This window comes from Engraulis encrasicolus, chromosome 9, assembly GCF_034702125.1.
Source record: "Engraulis encrasicolus isolate BLACKSEA-1 chromosome 9, IST_EnEncr_1.0, whole genome shotgun sequence".
NCBI classification, from domain to species: domain Eukaryota; kingdom Metazoa; phylum Chordata; class Actinopteri; order Clupeiformes; family Engraulidae; genus Engraulis; species Engraulis encrasicolus.
The window spans coordinates 16309968-16327349 of NC_085865.1; the positions used below are offsets into that span (position 1 = coordinate 16309968).

General features: G+C 41.1%; 1 protein-coding gene across 1 annotated transcript in view; it reads left to right on the forward strand.

Annotated features, from left to right (window-relative positions):
- LOC134456121 (contactin-associated protein-like 2) overlaps positions 1 to 17382 on the forward strand; it is a 229035-nt gene that overhangs the window by 45635 nt on the left and 166018 nt on the right. The window contains exons 4-7 of the mRNA XM_063207554.1: positions 8654 to 8801; positions 13422 to 13625; positions 15154 to 15338; positions 17190 to 17333. Coding sequence (XP_063063624.1) covers positions 8654 to 8801; positions 13422 to 13625; positions 15154 to 15338; positions 17190 to 17333 — 681 coding nt within the window. The remainder of the gene's footprint in view (positions 1 to 8653; positions 8802 to 13421; positions 13626 to 15153; positions 15339 to 17189; positions 17334 to 17382) is intronic.

Here is a 17382-nt window from a genome sequence, read left to right on the forward strand (position 1 = left end):
TTGAGTTGAACTTTTTTCAACTCGATCCGCCCGGCGCGGAGAGGCGGAGAATCCGTAACCCGCCTTGCACTGATATTAGACGCAGAATCCGCTCATTTTCATTGACAAACAATAGAACACATCCGCTTCCTACTGTAAAATCCGCGTCCTGTTTGATCACGCCCTAATCCACTGGTTCACACCATGCACTGCTAATAATCTCCTAGGCAGTTACATGCATACACAACATGCAATTAACGGATGTAGTGTAGTCTCAGGTGAATTAATGCAGATATTGAGATACCCCAGCACACAATCCTAAGGCTCCAGGGTCTGTCTGTCTGCAAAACAAATACTCCCTTCCTCCTCTTTGACGTCATAGATAGTGGAACGCAGGAGCTTTAATCTCACATTACTGTATGAGGTGGCTATAGGAAGATAGTGGACTTCTAGAAATAGGTGTTGTGCAGAGTTTCTATGCAGTGTGCACTCTATACTCTGTGTGCAGGCATTATGGACAATGAGCTATTATGAGGCAGCTCCCTGCACTGCTCTGCTTCTCTTTACGAACTGCTGCCATGTGAAAAGGAAATATTGCTGCATTTCTTTTCTTTTCTTTTTCTCATTGCATGAGCTGAAACTCACGTGTGACATTCCCATGTGCTTCTAGAGGAGATGTGTGTGGAATGTGCTTTGATGCTTCCAAATTTAAATTTTCTTGTGGAGAAATAAATAAAAGGAAAATGTGAAAAAGAGACCCCTATGGGCTAGGTACTCAGCTGTACTTCCATTGTGTGACATGTCACAATGTCCATCTCTACGTACGTACGATGGATCAGGGGGAGCTAATTAAATATCACTTTGGTTTCTTAGTTCATTTCAGACAAAATTAGTGCAAGAGTATAAAAAGAAATGCATAATGAAAGGGAGGAGAGCAAGACTTGGTGACAGGTGTCTCTGGCTCGTGACCTGTGTCTCACAGAGTGTCTGTGGGTGGAATACTTATCAGCATGTGAAAAGGGTGAAAGAGTGAGGAAGTGAAAGTGTGCGTGTGTGTGTGGGTGCATGTGTGTACACGTGTTGAAGTCATGGTGGGTGGGTGTGTGTGTGTGCATGCGTACGTGTGTGTGTGCACGTGTGTGTGTGTTAGATGTCAGTGGGGGCGTAGTAAAATGTCCTCAGTCCCAGTTCTCAACATAATTTCCTCCATATACTGTATATCCCTTTTTGATTGCAGCAAGAAGAGATATGGGGAGGAGTACAGCCTTCTCATCTTGCCTCTCCTATTCCCATGTGTGACATTGAGAGCGGGGGCATCGTGACTAAGGTTGAATTTATTACAATCACAATCTGAGGGGGCGGTCAATGTACATATACTACAATCCTATATGTATAATTACAAACTGTGTATGCATTTTTTTTTTTTTTTGTGCTGATGGAAATGGATTTGTACAGAATCTTTATGCCTGTACTGTGTTTGATAACATCATGAAAAAATACACTTTCTACTTCTTAATCACTGATGAGGTCTTAGAAGGTCTTAGTAAATGTGTTTATTTTGGTCTCTTCAGATCACACAACATGGTTCCAGTGATCCATATCCTTGGTCTGTTCATCTATCTTGAGACCAAGATGAACAATTTTGGTTTAGATGGTGTCAAGCATGTGTGGTGGTAATCAAGTGAGTTTTACAAAAAAAGATTTATCCTCTCAATAGCCAAGCATGGTAGTGGGACTGACATGATTTTGGGATGCATTAATGCTGTCAGCATTACACCTAAAAGAAATATGCATGTCAACATGCACTGTGACTACTGAAGCAGATCATGGTATTCTCCATAGGATTACATTCAAATCTCACACCAATCTACTTAAGCCAGGTGCACACTCAAAATGTAAAAGTTCAATGCAAAGAAAGGTTGAAACGCACACCGATGACCTCCCTTTTAATCCCTTTTCATTTCGAGATGATTCGAGCCAACACGACCCCTTATCCACCGGATTTTAATCTGGGGTGTGCTCACTTTTGTGGGTACATGTTCAAACATTAATGTCTGTATTTTGTTTTTTTTTCTGAGTGAACAAGAAATGTACGCGGTTAAATATGATGTTAAAAGGTCACTAATCATTGTGTCAAGGTGAAATTTCTTAAACGTTTTCCTATGAAAACTGTGAGGGATGTACTTACGTGATATACTGTACAGTGTATGTGCTACAGGCTCTCTTTAGCTCTATGAGTCAACTTAGTTTAGTTATGGTTTGGACTTGTATCACTAAAAAAACCCAGTCATTTGCAGTTTGCATACTACGTTTTCCATCTCTCTCTCTCTCTCTCTCTCAACAGGATTCTTTCCATCTGACACACACACGCACACGCACACGCACACGCACACGCACACACACACACACACACTACATAGTCCGCCTCACTGCCTGTGCCACCATCAGTCTAGCAGAAGTCTGTTTGAGTGGAGGAGACAGTATCTCTGTAAGCCCTAATAGGTGACCTGAAGCGGGTAAAAGAAAAGGCTCTGTCTCTGGCTGCCCCTGTAAGTGTAGTAGAGGGATAATGGTCTCCCTCAGACAGCCATCCAGACCAGGCCCTGGCTCTTTACTCCCTTTGGCAGCTGACACTCCCCTCTTTGACCCCCCCCCCTCTCTCTGCCCCTCTGTTAGCAGCCTCCAGAGCTGGTGTGTGAATGTGGGAAAGTGTATGTGTGTATGTGTGTTTTGAAAGCGCTTTGAGACAACTTTAGTTGTGATATTGCGCTATACCGTAAATATAGGTTGTATTGTATTGTATTAAACCCATGAACATGACTTGGCAGAAACGCAGAGATATCATTGTAACCCTGCTGTGTCATCTCTTAGCATTCTAAAATATTGCATCATCCTGCCACGTCTGCACACAGCACACAGGGGGTACCTAAGGCGCTGTTCCTATTTTGCTGTTTCATAGCATTGGTTGAGAGGGATGATGGAAGTTATAAAGTATATTACCTCCCCTATACTGATATATCCATACCTAGCCAGCACTTTGTAAAAGGTGTACCTACTGTAAAGAAATCTGTTTCAATGTAAACTCTACATCTGCGGTATATGTATTACTACACACCATTTCCTTCCCCATATGCTGCCCACAGTATAGTCACCATCGAGATGGACCAGAGTGATGCTAAGTAACTTGAGATATTTTCATTTTTGTAACGTGTACAGTAATGCCAATGAAACAAAATCTGCATAGAACGGTAGTTGCATATTATCAATCCAGTGTTTACTGCAGCTCAGGGTGGCCAACATGGCCACAACATATTTGATACAAGATAGGCCTACTGTCTAGTGAGATAGTACAGAAAGCAACAGTGGCAACTTGGCTGTATTTCACAGTTATTCAGCTCACTGTCAGCTCACTACAATTCTCCCCTCTGGCAAATGCCACCAATAATCTACACTAGGTATAGAGGGGCAACACATTTGTGTGTGCCTGCATGTGTGCATGTCAAAGAGAAACCAGAAAGAGTACACTGATGCTCAATAGAATGACAAAGGAACTAGAACAGAAGAGTTTCCTTTTCTTCTGTTATTCAGTGGCCATGCAAAGTCGCTCAGGACTGACTCCTCTGGGATCATACTCTTGTTTTTCTCTGATGAAATAGGGTTGCTGGAATGAGAGAGAGAGAGAGAGAGAGAGCAGATAGAAACACAGAGGCGATTGGGGAAGAAAAAAAACTCAATGTAGAAATGGTTTGCTTGAATAATTTGAATTAATAGCCACACTGTTGTAAGCAGTGGTGATGTGTTGTTCAATCTGGAAGACTGCACTGCCTGTCCTAGGCATTGTGTTGTTGTGGTCCCACTAATTTGAGCATTCAGGGGGAAAGATCCTCGTTATGCTTGAACTTTCAAAAACACTTCTCCCTGTGTAGCTGTTGATATCCAGTCAGCCCTCACAATCTCTTGTGAGAATCATCATTGCTTAATTAGCTTTTCACCACATTTCAAGCTTTATGAAGGATATACACATATACTATAGACTGTCTTTCCTCCTATCCTACCTTTGACTGTGAACTTTAAAGATGTTTTTAAAGTTTTAAAGATGCCAACACGGTATGCTCACCCTTTGTAGAAGTCTAAGCCAAGCTCTCTAAGTCTAAGTTCTCTTCAAAGTAATTAAAAACAGACAGAAAAGAAAGGCCTGCCTGAAGACAGACTATGAAGACTCTGTTTGGTTATTTGTATGAGCAACTCAAGATAACGGCAGCGTTTCTGGGAGGTCCTTTCCCATTTTATCAGATGACACGAAGGGGAGAAATTACAAACTCGTTTGGCTGTATAGTAAAAAAGTGAAGCTTTATAGAAAGCCAGTCAGCTGAGACCATAATGTAGAACATTTGTCCTTGCACCTTGCTTTAAGGCAACCATCTATTAAAAGGTCAGCATGTCAAAGAAGTGGAATTGGAAAGGACGGGTCCCAAGCTGCAAGCCATTGAGGCTAAAGTGTCCTGGGCAGTAAGACATTCAGCAAACATTGAGGTCACGTCCACATCGCACACAGGAACCCACATCGGCCAATTGTGTTCTTTTGAGAAAATCACTTGTGTAAACCCAGATATGGTACTGCTCACATTTTCCGTTATTTAATCTACATGGCGCTGGTGCTCCATTGCTTATCTCTCTCACCATGCATGTTCTGGACCCCCCAATCTCCAACAGTTCCCATCCTCCCCCTATCCTCACACCTCCACATTCCTCTCTTCTACCTCTAAGCAATAGCAGGTGGCCGTCTTTTTTCCTTACCCCATCTGACGATTGGGTGTCCACTTCCCAAGGCCTGACAGGTGAGGTGTGGAGGAGATGAGAGGAAAGGGGAGGTGAGAGGGAAGTGGAGCCGAGGTGAAGAAATGAGAGGAGAGATGAGAGGGAAGTGGAAGAGAGGAGAGGAAAGTAGAGGGGAGAAACTATTGACTTCAGAGAGCTTTGAAAACTGGCCACATGGCAGGTTGTGAAGAGAGAAGAGTGAGGTAGGAGGGGGGATAGAGAATAAGAGAGGAGTAGCCTTGGCATCTGTCTATCTCTATTGTCATCTCTAAACTCCATGAATATTGACTTCTGAGAACATCTGACGACTGGACATTAAAGAGCCTGGCCGGGGGAGTGGGAGAAGAGGAGAGGGGGAGAGGAGAGGGGGAGAGGAGAGGAAACTGCAGGTGAAGGTGGAGGGAGGTGTAATGGAGAAGAGAAGAGAAGAGAAGAGAAGAGAAGAGAAGAGAAGAGAAGAGAAGAGAAGAGAAGAGAAGAGAAGAGAAGAGAAGAGAAGAGAAGAGAAGAGAAGAGAAGAGAGCTGCCATCATCCTATCATTACTATAATGCCTTCTTCCACTGTATGCCCCCCATGTCCCCTGCCCTGCCCTGTCCTATTTACTGGCTTCGGAGTGGAGTGTGAATCCTCTGCTCACTTCAGAGACAGACTAAATCCAAGCAAGGACTTCTGGGGGCAGATGATGAAAAAGAAAAACAAAAAAAGAAAAGATCAGCTTGTCACTTCAGATTCTGTTGGTGTTTCATATGATGTGCTTCGTTTGATTTTTAGACTTCAAGCTTGACCTCTTGAAGTTAAAGTTGAAATTTGAAACTTGGGCTTGGGCTTGGGGGGCTGGGGGTGTATAGCCAAACACACACACATTTGAAGTGTATGCTGTGCACTCCATTCGACTGAGCTCATGCATTGTAATTGGTTCGCTGCATGTCTCTGGAAAAGTTCCTTTCTCCTGACTGGGCGAAGGAAAGGTTTTTAATTGCTGATTACAGAACCCAGTCATAGACTCAAACAAAACCCTTTACAGCAGCAAAGTAAATGATGTAAACACAGTTCAGTTCAATTATGGTATGGGTATTCAGGGAGAGAAAACCAGGAGTGGCCAAGGAGTTTGAATATTAATGCATATAGTTAATACGATTTAATAAATATTGAATGAATTACCATTCAGATTTCATCGTTCAGCATAATCAACCACACTGCAGTGGTACAGTGGTTGCAAACACTTGCAAACAAAGTTTGAGATGCCAGGACAAAATACATACTGTGTGTAGACCATATAATTCACAAGTAGGTGCTTTGGTGGCCCTCTTACTGGGTTCCATCTACAGACTGCATACAGTAATGTGGTCCCATCACATATGTTTGCAGATGTATACGGGTAGATGACGGATAGGCAGCAAAAAACATTTTTTTCACAAAACATTGTTTATGAGGGAAAAAAGTATATGTCTACGTAGTGCAGCAATTAATCTTTCAAAAAATCCAAGTGGTCACAATGTTGGTCTATTCATTGATTATTTATTTACAGTGATAAAGCAATGAAAAATATGTCCTTTGGTGTGACATTAAGAAATAAAATATATTAAAATGTAATGTAGAAATGGCTTGATGGAGTTTTATGAACATTGTTACAAACTCTTCATATTTATTGGCAATTTTTTCAAAGTCTTAATTTAATGAGAAATTACCATTTAAGTATTTTTTTTCCCATTAGATGTGAGATTATTAGAAACCTTCGAGGAAAAACAGGGATATATTCTTTTAATGATCAAAATTGTCCAAATTTATATACTAACTTTTCAGGGACGATAATTTGTTCTTCCCTAATGCAATATTCAGTGTTTATCAAACATATTGTTTTTAGCTCAAACAAATATTTGAGCGTTTAAAACATGTCACACCGTAGGACATTCATGTCACGCTAAAGGACAGAAATGCAAAACTGAGCCAGAAACAAATATATCAACATGATTATTTTGTCTTTTGATCATAATATAATGTTGTAGTAAATATGGACCTACACTTTACACTTATAAGTCTTTGAATCGTCGAATCGTATCAGCCTTAACAGTCCTAATGTAACCGCTTGACAGCCATGCGGTCATTGAATGTAACCTACAGAGCTCATAAGATACTGAAGAGTGACCTTGGCATGACCATCACACTTTTGTAGGTATGCTATGACTGTCACACCATTGAACCTGTAGTGTGTAGTGGCCAGTGCCTGTTTGGTATCTCAAGCTGGACAGCACATTTATGCTGTATATAGAGCTCTCCACAGCATACTTTATTCATCTATACTCCTCTATATACTCTCTCACTGATCTTTCCTTCACTGTTACCGTTATATTTTATGGTTTCAAAGCACTATTAATGACATTTTATATCATTTGACAGTATCTAAAATCAACAGCAAATATTCATCAACAATGCATCAAAGTATAAATTCCAAAGGCCAATAAAGGAATAAGTAATTTGAATACACAATATTTATCTAGTCAAACAACAAAACAAAAAAATATGTACTACCAGTTGTTTTAAAAGCTATTTCTCAAATATCTCCATTGGTGTGACCTGTTTGTCCTTTGGTGTGATACTCCAAAGTGTCACACCATAGGACTTTTACCATCACACCATAGGACTTTTACCATCACACCATAGGACTTTTGAGCTTTTGAGTTAATATAAAGCCGTATCGTTGCCAACTGAAATACAATTTCACCTTTAATAAGATGCATTTGCATACATCTACAAAAGAAAAATATATAAAAATATACACTATGTCAAAACGTATTTTATGGCTGTCACACCAAAGTAACAAAACAAACTAATTCATCCTGTGGTAGCAAAACGTAATTGATTGATTGAAGAACTCATAGAGAAAAACGTAAAATCCACCCGTACCATTGTTAAAGGTCTAAACTCACAATTTATGTACAGCTGGAGCTTCAACAATAGACAATTATCCACGGAATTACCCAAAAATACGATGTCACACCACAGGACATTATTTTCTGCGACAAAGTTTCATAAGTCCATACGGTCTCAGAAAAACAGGAAAAAAATTAAGCATTGCCACTTGCTGAAATAGACACCTTGAAAAACATGCCAGGGTTGTTTAGACAAATGACTGAGCTTTGATTATTTATTTAAAAATGTTTTAATATGGAGAACCAGGCTTGCCTCAGTCACACCATAGGACAAATGTGACATTTCACTCAAAATTAAGTATACTTATTTAAGCTCTGGATTTATTACACATTACTTTTTCACAACAACGACATTAGTTTAATCATTTAAAGCATTGAAAATTTTGAAAGCATGAATTTACTTAATTTTAAGAGCCTGCGACAGCAAAATTTACACGTCACGTCATCTACCCACACATGAATGATAAAATGGATATACAATGTGGGCTATGCAAGTATGAATATAATGTGAAATGTGCCACATAACTCATATACTGGTTTAGAAGGTAGAGTAGAGTAGAGTGGAGTATTGTTTATTGATCCCAGGGGGAAATTAAGGTGTCAAGTAGTATACACACATACGTACATGAATAAAGACATTGCTCACGAGACATTACACACATACTTAGACATAAAATAAACATATATAGCTCACTGTTACACACATACTTGGACATAAAATAACCATATATAGCTCACTGTTACATATATTTGCCCAGGCATATCTCTCACACTCTCTCTCTCTCGCACACACAAACACACAGTTTGTATGTGTTTCTCCACAGGCATTCACAGACATTTCCAAAACAGACAGAGTGGTGTTGGCATGTCATTAGTATGTGTGAATAACCTCCTGTAACAAAGTCACATGTTTGTGTCTCCACAGGCGTTTACAGGGAACTCCAACACAGAGAGTGTGGTGCGGCACGACCTTCAGCACGTCCTTGTGGCCCGCTACCTCCGCTTCCTGCCTCTGGATTGGAGCATAGAGGGACGCATTGGCCTGCGCATCGAGATCTACGGCTGTGCCTACTGTAAGTCCAACTGTCAGAGTGTCTTTCTGACCTCTTGTCTAGGGATATATCTAACACCTATGGCTGTACTGTAAATATACAGTAAGTCACCATTCGCTACCAGATTTTCTGTCTGTCTTTGACCTTCTTTGTCTGTCAATTGGATTTAATGAAATATTGCTCAACAAAAGCAAAGCACGCTTACAATACAGTGTACTTTACCATTACTAAATGAAATATTTGGGAAATAGTCACTCAATGAAACTCATCTCACTTCTCTTCTTCTGCACTTTTCATGGACCAACTAAACAGCTCAGACATACAGTAATTACCCTTTGTAACATGTTGGCATTGGATAATTATAGGGATACCACATATCAGAAGTCAACATGAAATTAGGTTTAAATGCTGTGTTGTGTTTGTGAAATTAAACATCATTTAGAAAATGAATGTGAAATGGTTTTTAACGGTTAAGAGTGGGCCATGGTAACATATTTATTTTATTTTGAGATCTACTCTGCTGGGATATCGATTTCCAAACTGGAGATTAATTAAAGTGAAATTAAACCATACGCTCTCTGAATTAAACAGAAGAAAATCATGGCATCCAATGACGTCAGCAGGGGAAAGGAACCTTGTCAAATGCCCAGGACTCATCTTACATTTTACATTTCATCTTACATTTTTGATAACAAATTTCAATTAAAAATGGTGTAAATTAGTTTATTTCAATAACGTACATGTCTGGCCACTGGCCAGTAATGCAATTTGCCTTCATGTAGATTATTCCTTTATCAAATTCTGGTGAGAGTGGAAGAATTGACTTGGTTTGGAGATCGCTGGATCACTTCCGAATCATAGATATCTTTTCCTTTTTTCGTTTTTTCCCAAGCCTATTAGGTCATTCCCTCAAGCATGCTTCTCCCCACATCAAAGCAAACCTATATTGCAATGCATTTCTTTTCAGACGCATAAGAAACTGATATATTACAGTCATGCCTGTCGCACATCTTCCTACATGGTGCTGACTCTTGAAGAAGCGAGAAAGTAAACAAAACTGACTTGTGAATATTTACAAATGTTTGCGTTCTATGACAGATATGGATGGGACCTGCTCAGATCTGTATCATGCCTCAAAGCGTGTGTGTGTCAGATATGCATCCTTCCTCAAAATCATCTTTGCACTCATGACAGCCCGGGGATGCCGGAAATAATTTTCTAGTCAGGGAACACGGCCTCCCTATTCAGCGAGCCATGGGATGTCCTGCTTTCCCCAAACACCACATCTCCACCCCTCCACTCCTCGACCCCTCCTCTCCCCTGTCTCCATGTGCCGCCTGATCCATGACACTGACAAAGATGGACTGCTGTCTTCAACTATTTGATTAGAAAATGTAAAAAGTATCAGTGCTGCTCTCAAATCCCTCCAATTGTATCTCTCACTCTTTGTGTGTCTCTGCCCTACTTTGTCTCCTTCTCTCTTCCAATCTTATTTATGCCATATATCCTAAAATAAAGAAGTAAAAAAGAAATACACTATTTCAAAAATGTTTGCCCTCAGAATGTTTTTTCTTGCAATGAAAATATAATTAACCCTCCTGTTATCCTCAGATTTAGGTTACATCCGTGATCCTTGTGGTCATTTTGACCCCAGCCACTTTAATGTCCACAAAATGAGTTGAAGCAAAAACCTTTGCACCGGTTTATGCCTTAGATATTTACTGTTGCTCTGTTGGGGACAGATAAGGACCGGTAAGTCCTATCACCCCCACACACAGCCCACACACAAACAAAACGAATCAATGACTAGGCGAAAATGTGCAACAACTGCCCAAAAGTTGCCTTGAATTAGTTTTGGCCCTCGTCCACATCATACATATTGTTAGTTATTAGAGCCCTAAATAAAGCAAAATGTTCTGTTCTAAATAACTTATGTTCATGTATTTGACATAATCTAGACAGATTGGAACATGTATTAGCAAAATATGGATGTTCCATTTATGTTTAACACACTTAAAATAATTTGGGGTCCAATTGACCCCAAAGGAACACAGATGTAACCAAAATGTGTACAGCACTTAGGGAAAACATTTTTGTGGAAATTGAACTTTTTTCACATTGACCCCATATATTTAGGAAAAGTCATCAAAGATGAAGCAAAATAATTATGTACTTAATGTATTTTTCAGACTTTAAACATTGAATGGGGTCAAATAGACCCCAAGGATAACAGGAGGGTTAATTAAATTGACTTATCCTGCTGACAGACAAACCAACAGACAAATACAAACCAATGCAACAAAACACAGCCTCCTTGGCGGAGGTTAAAAAAAACACGTTGCAGGCTTGAAAGAAAATCCAGACTCTTCTTCTTGGCCAGGGTCGGTATAAAAAAAATATTAATCCTTGAGAGAGATAAGCAAGCGTGTGTCTGGGTCTGGTAAACTCTGAATGGTTCTGAATGGAAACAAAATGTGGTGCAGCATCTAACCTTGCTGATCAGCTGGAATGGATGAATACACTTTTGATTCCTCTGCAGACCTGTGTGTGTGTGTGCGTGTCGTGTGTGTGTGTGTGTGTGTGTGTGTGTGTGTGTGTGTGTGTGTGTGTGTGTGTGTGTGTGTGTGTGTGTGTGTGTGTGTGTGTGTGTGTGTGTGTGTGTGTGTGTGTGTGTGTGTGTGTGTGTGTGTGTGTGTTTAAATCTTTTGGCCATCTTTTGTGTTTAAATATGTATTGTGGATGATTTTTTACATGCTGCAATGGATAAACATATTGATACCAGACACACTCACAGTCAGAAATAGTTCCTATCTGGCTTCCTGGCTGGCTGGCTGGTTTGTAGACTGTGGGCGATATTATTTCTCTTTAGTTCCCTGTGCACTGTGCCCTACGTGTAAATGGAAGTCGTCTACTCTTTGCTTGACACTGCTGGAGATTTGGTGTGTCAGTGCCTGGGTAGAAGAATCAAAGTGTTTAAACAAAGAACACAAGTATCTTTTATTTAGACCTGGCAACATGTGGCAGCCAGTCTGCTTTGGAAATGAGATTGCTGCTTGAGGAAAGACTGAGAGAACCATTTGTCCTAGTTACTGTGCCTACACACAGAAGCATACTGTTCTCTTGGTGTGTGTGTGTGTGTGTGTGTGTGCGTGCGTGCGTGCGTGCGTGCGTGCGTGCGTGCGTGCGTGCGTGCGTGCGTGCGTGCGCGTGTGCGTGTGTGTTGCAGAAAATCTGCTTTGTCAAACCTCATGCCTCAATATAAACAAAAAATTCAACAAATCTTAGTATTGCACTACATGAAGAAATACTGGAGGTGTTTACTTGTCAATATATCACTAGTAATGTAAAAAGTATGATTATAAAAATATTGGCAATAACTTACATGCCCCAATTTGTGCTGTGCCTCTTTTTCACAATCAAAACAGTTTGCCGCTCCCTATCAAAGCTAATATCTCTCAAAACTAACAGATGAGTCGAGATTCTTTTCCAAGTCTGCAAGTCTATTGACATTGTTATCATTTTTAGATTATCCCACCAATGTGAGTTATGGTCTTCAGAACTTCCTAATATCTATCACTTGACCAATTGCTACGACACCACAGCCAGAGGTAAATACTACAGGCTGATGCAGGCAGGCAAAACCCTCTTGGCGTGTATCATTACAGTCTGACGAGTTGCCGAAGGATGTCTGATGGGAGGGAAAAGCTGTAAAACTTCTAAGCGAACATGCAGTTTACACGTATCAATCAGTGTGTGGAGACAGGGGTCAACACTCTCCTGCCTCTGAGCCGTATGGGAAGAGGGCTTTGTCAGCAGGTGGGAATGGCCAGCAATTTCCCCAAACATCACACTACCGTTTATCAAGAGCTTCCAGACCAGACCCAGACACTTTATCTGGGAATAAGAGCAGCTCTGCACTTTCACAGGGAGCCAGGCAATCTCCAAGCCGTTCACTCAACTCATCATTTACCTAAAATGGGCGTGACAGCCCAATCGCTTGTGAGCTGCCGCCTCACGCACACACATAGACCGCAGTTCTCAACATTCCTCCTCAAGTTCTGCACCAAGTCACAACTGCGGCTCTGTTTTTTTTTTCTCTGAGTCTACTTACCTCTTTTCCTCTCTAATGGGCCTGTCAGCATATTTCTGTATTCCTCTCTCTCGCTCGCTCTCGATTTCGTCTGATTTTCTTGCTCTTTTCTTCCTCTCATTGGTTGTGCTGTGAGAAAAGTCAGTTTTAACCTAATTTCTTAAAACAACGAAAGAATGAAGAATTAATTGGGTTTTTTTGCAAAAGGCTTTTCTTTGTGATGGCTAATGCCTGATGTGTATACAGCATGGGCTTGTTCGTCTTGTTCATTTGTATGTTTCATGTTTGTCACTCCATTTCCTATGATACTCCACTGACTCAGAGTGCTTCACCCCTGATTACAATTGCCACTTATATTAAATATTAACCCCACACACTGTCTGTATGCACTCTGCCTGATGAGGGTCCCAGTACCAATAAAGCTATTTTGCCCAAGACCTCAAGCGTGCAGATTTTCTCCTTTTTGGACTGAAGAAGTGTACGGTGGCCCAAAAATGTTGACAGCACTATTGCATCCTCACTCCTCTCTTGTCTCTTCTTCTTCTCATCAGGGTCGGATGTGATTAACTTTGACGGCCAGGGAGTGATCTCCTACCGCTTCAAGATGAAGAAGATGAAGATCCTGAAGGACGTCATCTCGCTCAAGTTCAAGACGTCGGAGAGCGAGGGCGTCATCCTGCACGGAGAGGGGCAGCAGGGAGACTACATCACACTGGAACTGAGGCAGGCCAAACTACTGCTGCAGATTAACCTGGGTATGTAGTATACTGTGTATATACACACGCACACACACACACACACACACACACACACACACACACACACACACACACACACACACACACACACACACACACACACACACACACACACACACACACACACACACACACACACACACACACACACACACACACACACACACACACACACACACACACACACACACACACAATGGAACTGAAGCAGGCCAAACTACTGCTGCAGATAAACCTGGGTATGTAGTATACTGCACACACACACACACACACACACACACACACACACACACACACACACACACACACACACACACACACACACACACACACACACACACACACACACACACACACACACACACACTGGAACTGAGGCAGGCCAAACTACTGCTGCAGATAAACCTGGGTATGTAGTATGCTGTACACACACACACACACACACACACACACACACACACACACACACACACACACACACACACACACACACACACACACACACACACACACACACACACACACACACACACACACACACACACACACACACACACACACACACACACACACACAACCCCCTCCTATCACTGCAGGTGTCAGACAGTGCTGTCAGGGTCTGGATGATGTGCCAGGCTGAGGAGCAGCAGCTTAGCCCACTAAGGCACTCTGGAACTGGGCTGCAGTGTGGCCGCAGTGCCCTTGCTATGGATTAGTGGAGTGGTAGTCTGTACTGCTGTACTGGGGCTTGTACTTGGTCTTACTGCTACTGCCATGGTAGGCTGCAGTCTGCTGTGTACAGACAAGCTGTATGGAGGAGTTTTGGTGCAGTTTTGTTAATGTTTTCTGTAAATTGAATGATTCTGCTTTGTAAGACGACACAAATGAGTTAGCCTAGTTGAGGGTTGGGAGGGAGAAAGTAGCACGAAAACATCTCAATATTTATAACTTTTATGGGTGAGTAAAGCTTCACCTAGAGTTGCCAATGTACACTGAAATGCAGACAAACTCAGCATGGGAAGAATATTCACAGGCATCAGATATTAAGCTTTTGTGCCACAGATTAAAAAAGTGAATATCATTGTTAAAATGTGTATGGCTTGATCCTCGATCAAACGTCGGTCACCAGCGAATGACACTCTGTTTCTGTTTCTGCTTACTACAGGGGTGTCAAACTCAAATTGACTGAGGGCCAAAATGAAAATCTTGAACGAAGTTGCGGGCCGAACTCAAAATTTATTTTAAAAAATGGACTTCATACTCATAGTTAAATTTCACACACACTCTTTCCCATCATACTGTATAGTTGTTCAAATGTGTCTACACAAATTTCATGTTGAAGAATTGTTAGGCTATACATTAATGGTGTATGTGGGGCCCACATTGTGGGCCAAATGTATTACACATTTAAAATGATCTCGCGGGCCAAATAAAATGACTCCACGGGCCAGATTTGGCCCAGGTATCTGAGTTTGACATCCCTGGCTTACTGTATGTGTTTGTGTGTCTGCTGTTTGCCCCACAGGCAGCAATCAGCACGGCTCGATCCTCGGCCACACGTCAGTTACCAGCGGCAGTCTCCTTGACGACCACCACTGGCACTCGGTGGTTATCGAGCGCTACAGACGCAACGTCAACTTCACACTGGACCAGCACACACAACACTTCAGGACCAACGGGGAGTTCGACCACCTCGACCTGGACTACGAGGTGCTAAAAGAGAGGAGGAAGTGTGTGTGTGTGTGTGTGTGTGTGTGTGTGTGTGTGTGTGTGTGTGTGTGTGTGTGTGTGTGTGTGTGTGTGTGTGTGTGTGTGTGTGTGTGTGTGTGTGTGTGTGTGTGTGTGTGTGTGTGTGTGTGTGTGTGTGTGTGTGTGTGTGTGTGTGTGTGTGTGTATTATAAGACATAATAGTCCACTGACCAGCCCAGTTATCCACTTATCCCTTCACACCAAAACAGCAACCAGACTGGGAGTAGAAAACATGGCTCAAAAACATTTTCCACACATCGATGGCCAATAAACCCTTTTATATTGTTTGTACAAAGGGTTGCTAAATAAAGCATAGTATTTGTTTACCCATTCTCTAGATCAAGGTTACATTGTTATGTTTGTTCCTCAACTTCTGGAACAAAATCAAGGAAAGCTCAAATGTGTTATGCTAAATTCATACAAGTTTGAGTTTTATTCTGACATGTACTTAACTGTTCTCATGCCAGGATTTCTGTAATCAGTGTTAAACGCTTGGGAGTCTGTCTCCTTTCAACATGTGTTGATGACATGGAAATAACATCTGCTTCTTAACGCTGTATAATCCTTTGCTGTAATTTGTTGTGGGACTTTAAAGTAATCAAAAGGCTGAAATGAATACAAATTCTTTATTTTGACAGTCTATGCAGAGAGCTGCTGCATTCCATGTTTTGAAAAGAACTGTGGGAGAGTGGAAATTTGCTAGAGAAATGTTTGTGACTTGTAAATAACCTTGTGTTTGTGCGTGCGTGCGGCGTGTGTGCATGCCTAAATACCCAGAGAATAGTGCAATCTAATGTGGCCAAAGATTAATGGTGTCCAGTTTAAACTCCATCTGTTTATCTGATTGGGTTGAAATAAATCTATCTGTGTTCCCAAGCCACTTATCTACGACTCCAGTGAACCAGGCTCTACTTTCAAACAGCAGCCTAATTGACTTAGTTAGATGCCTTTTGACAATGTTAAGTTCAAGTGGTGCTATAATCAGGCCCAGGGACCTCTGTTGTGATTATCCCATTACCCCATAAAGGTGGTGTATGTGGCTACACAAATTATGAATGGACTTGAATGAGTTTTGAAAATATTAAAGGTACACTCTGCAGGAAATGGTCAAAAAAAGTACTGCAACTATGTTGCTCATTGAAACTGGGCTGCCTATTGTCAAATTTGATCTTTACATGACAGTTTACTAAGTAATAAACAAATATTTCCTAGTATGGTCCAAGTAGAGTCATTTTTGCAGCTAAAATGGCTATTTTTGGAAATTCAAAATGGCGGACCATGGAGAAGATCCCCCTTTTCATGTATGAAAAGTGTGATTTTTCCAGTCATCATGAATACTTACAATTTGATGGTGGTGATAAGTATTCATGAAAAAGGTAACATTAGTGAATGGGCAGCACGAATTCTGGAAATAAACAACTAAAAATCTCACACAGTGTCCCTTTAAGTTTAAGTTAAACTATAAACAGGCCCAGGGAGGTCTGTTGAAATTATCCTCTCTAAAGTAAAGATGTTTTGTGTAGCTACAATAATTATGAATTGTGAATATATTTTGTGTTCCAAGATTTAAAAAAAAAAAATAGACATTCTAGCCGAATTTGCTACATAGACATCAAGATAATTTCACATGAATAAACACGTATTGCTACATACCTGAGGGCGTTTTAAATAATGTTGTGGATGAAATAATGAAGAAAAAATAATCTATTTTACATATATTTCTAAGACCAGAATGGGTGAAAGTGTCAGAAATGATCCAGTCCACTTAATTCACTGCAGTGTCTGTCCTCTTGTCTGCCTCCTCATCCACAGCTGAGTTTTGGAGGCATGCCATATTCTGGCAAGCCTGTTAGTGGTGGCAGGAAGAACTTCAAAGGCTGTATGGAGATCATCAACTACAACGGTGAAAACATCACTGACCTGGCCAGGCGGAAGAAGCTGGATGTATCGAACTTTGTGAGTGCTTTATTTTTGTCTTTCTTGGTCTTTTACCTTTTCCTGCCCT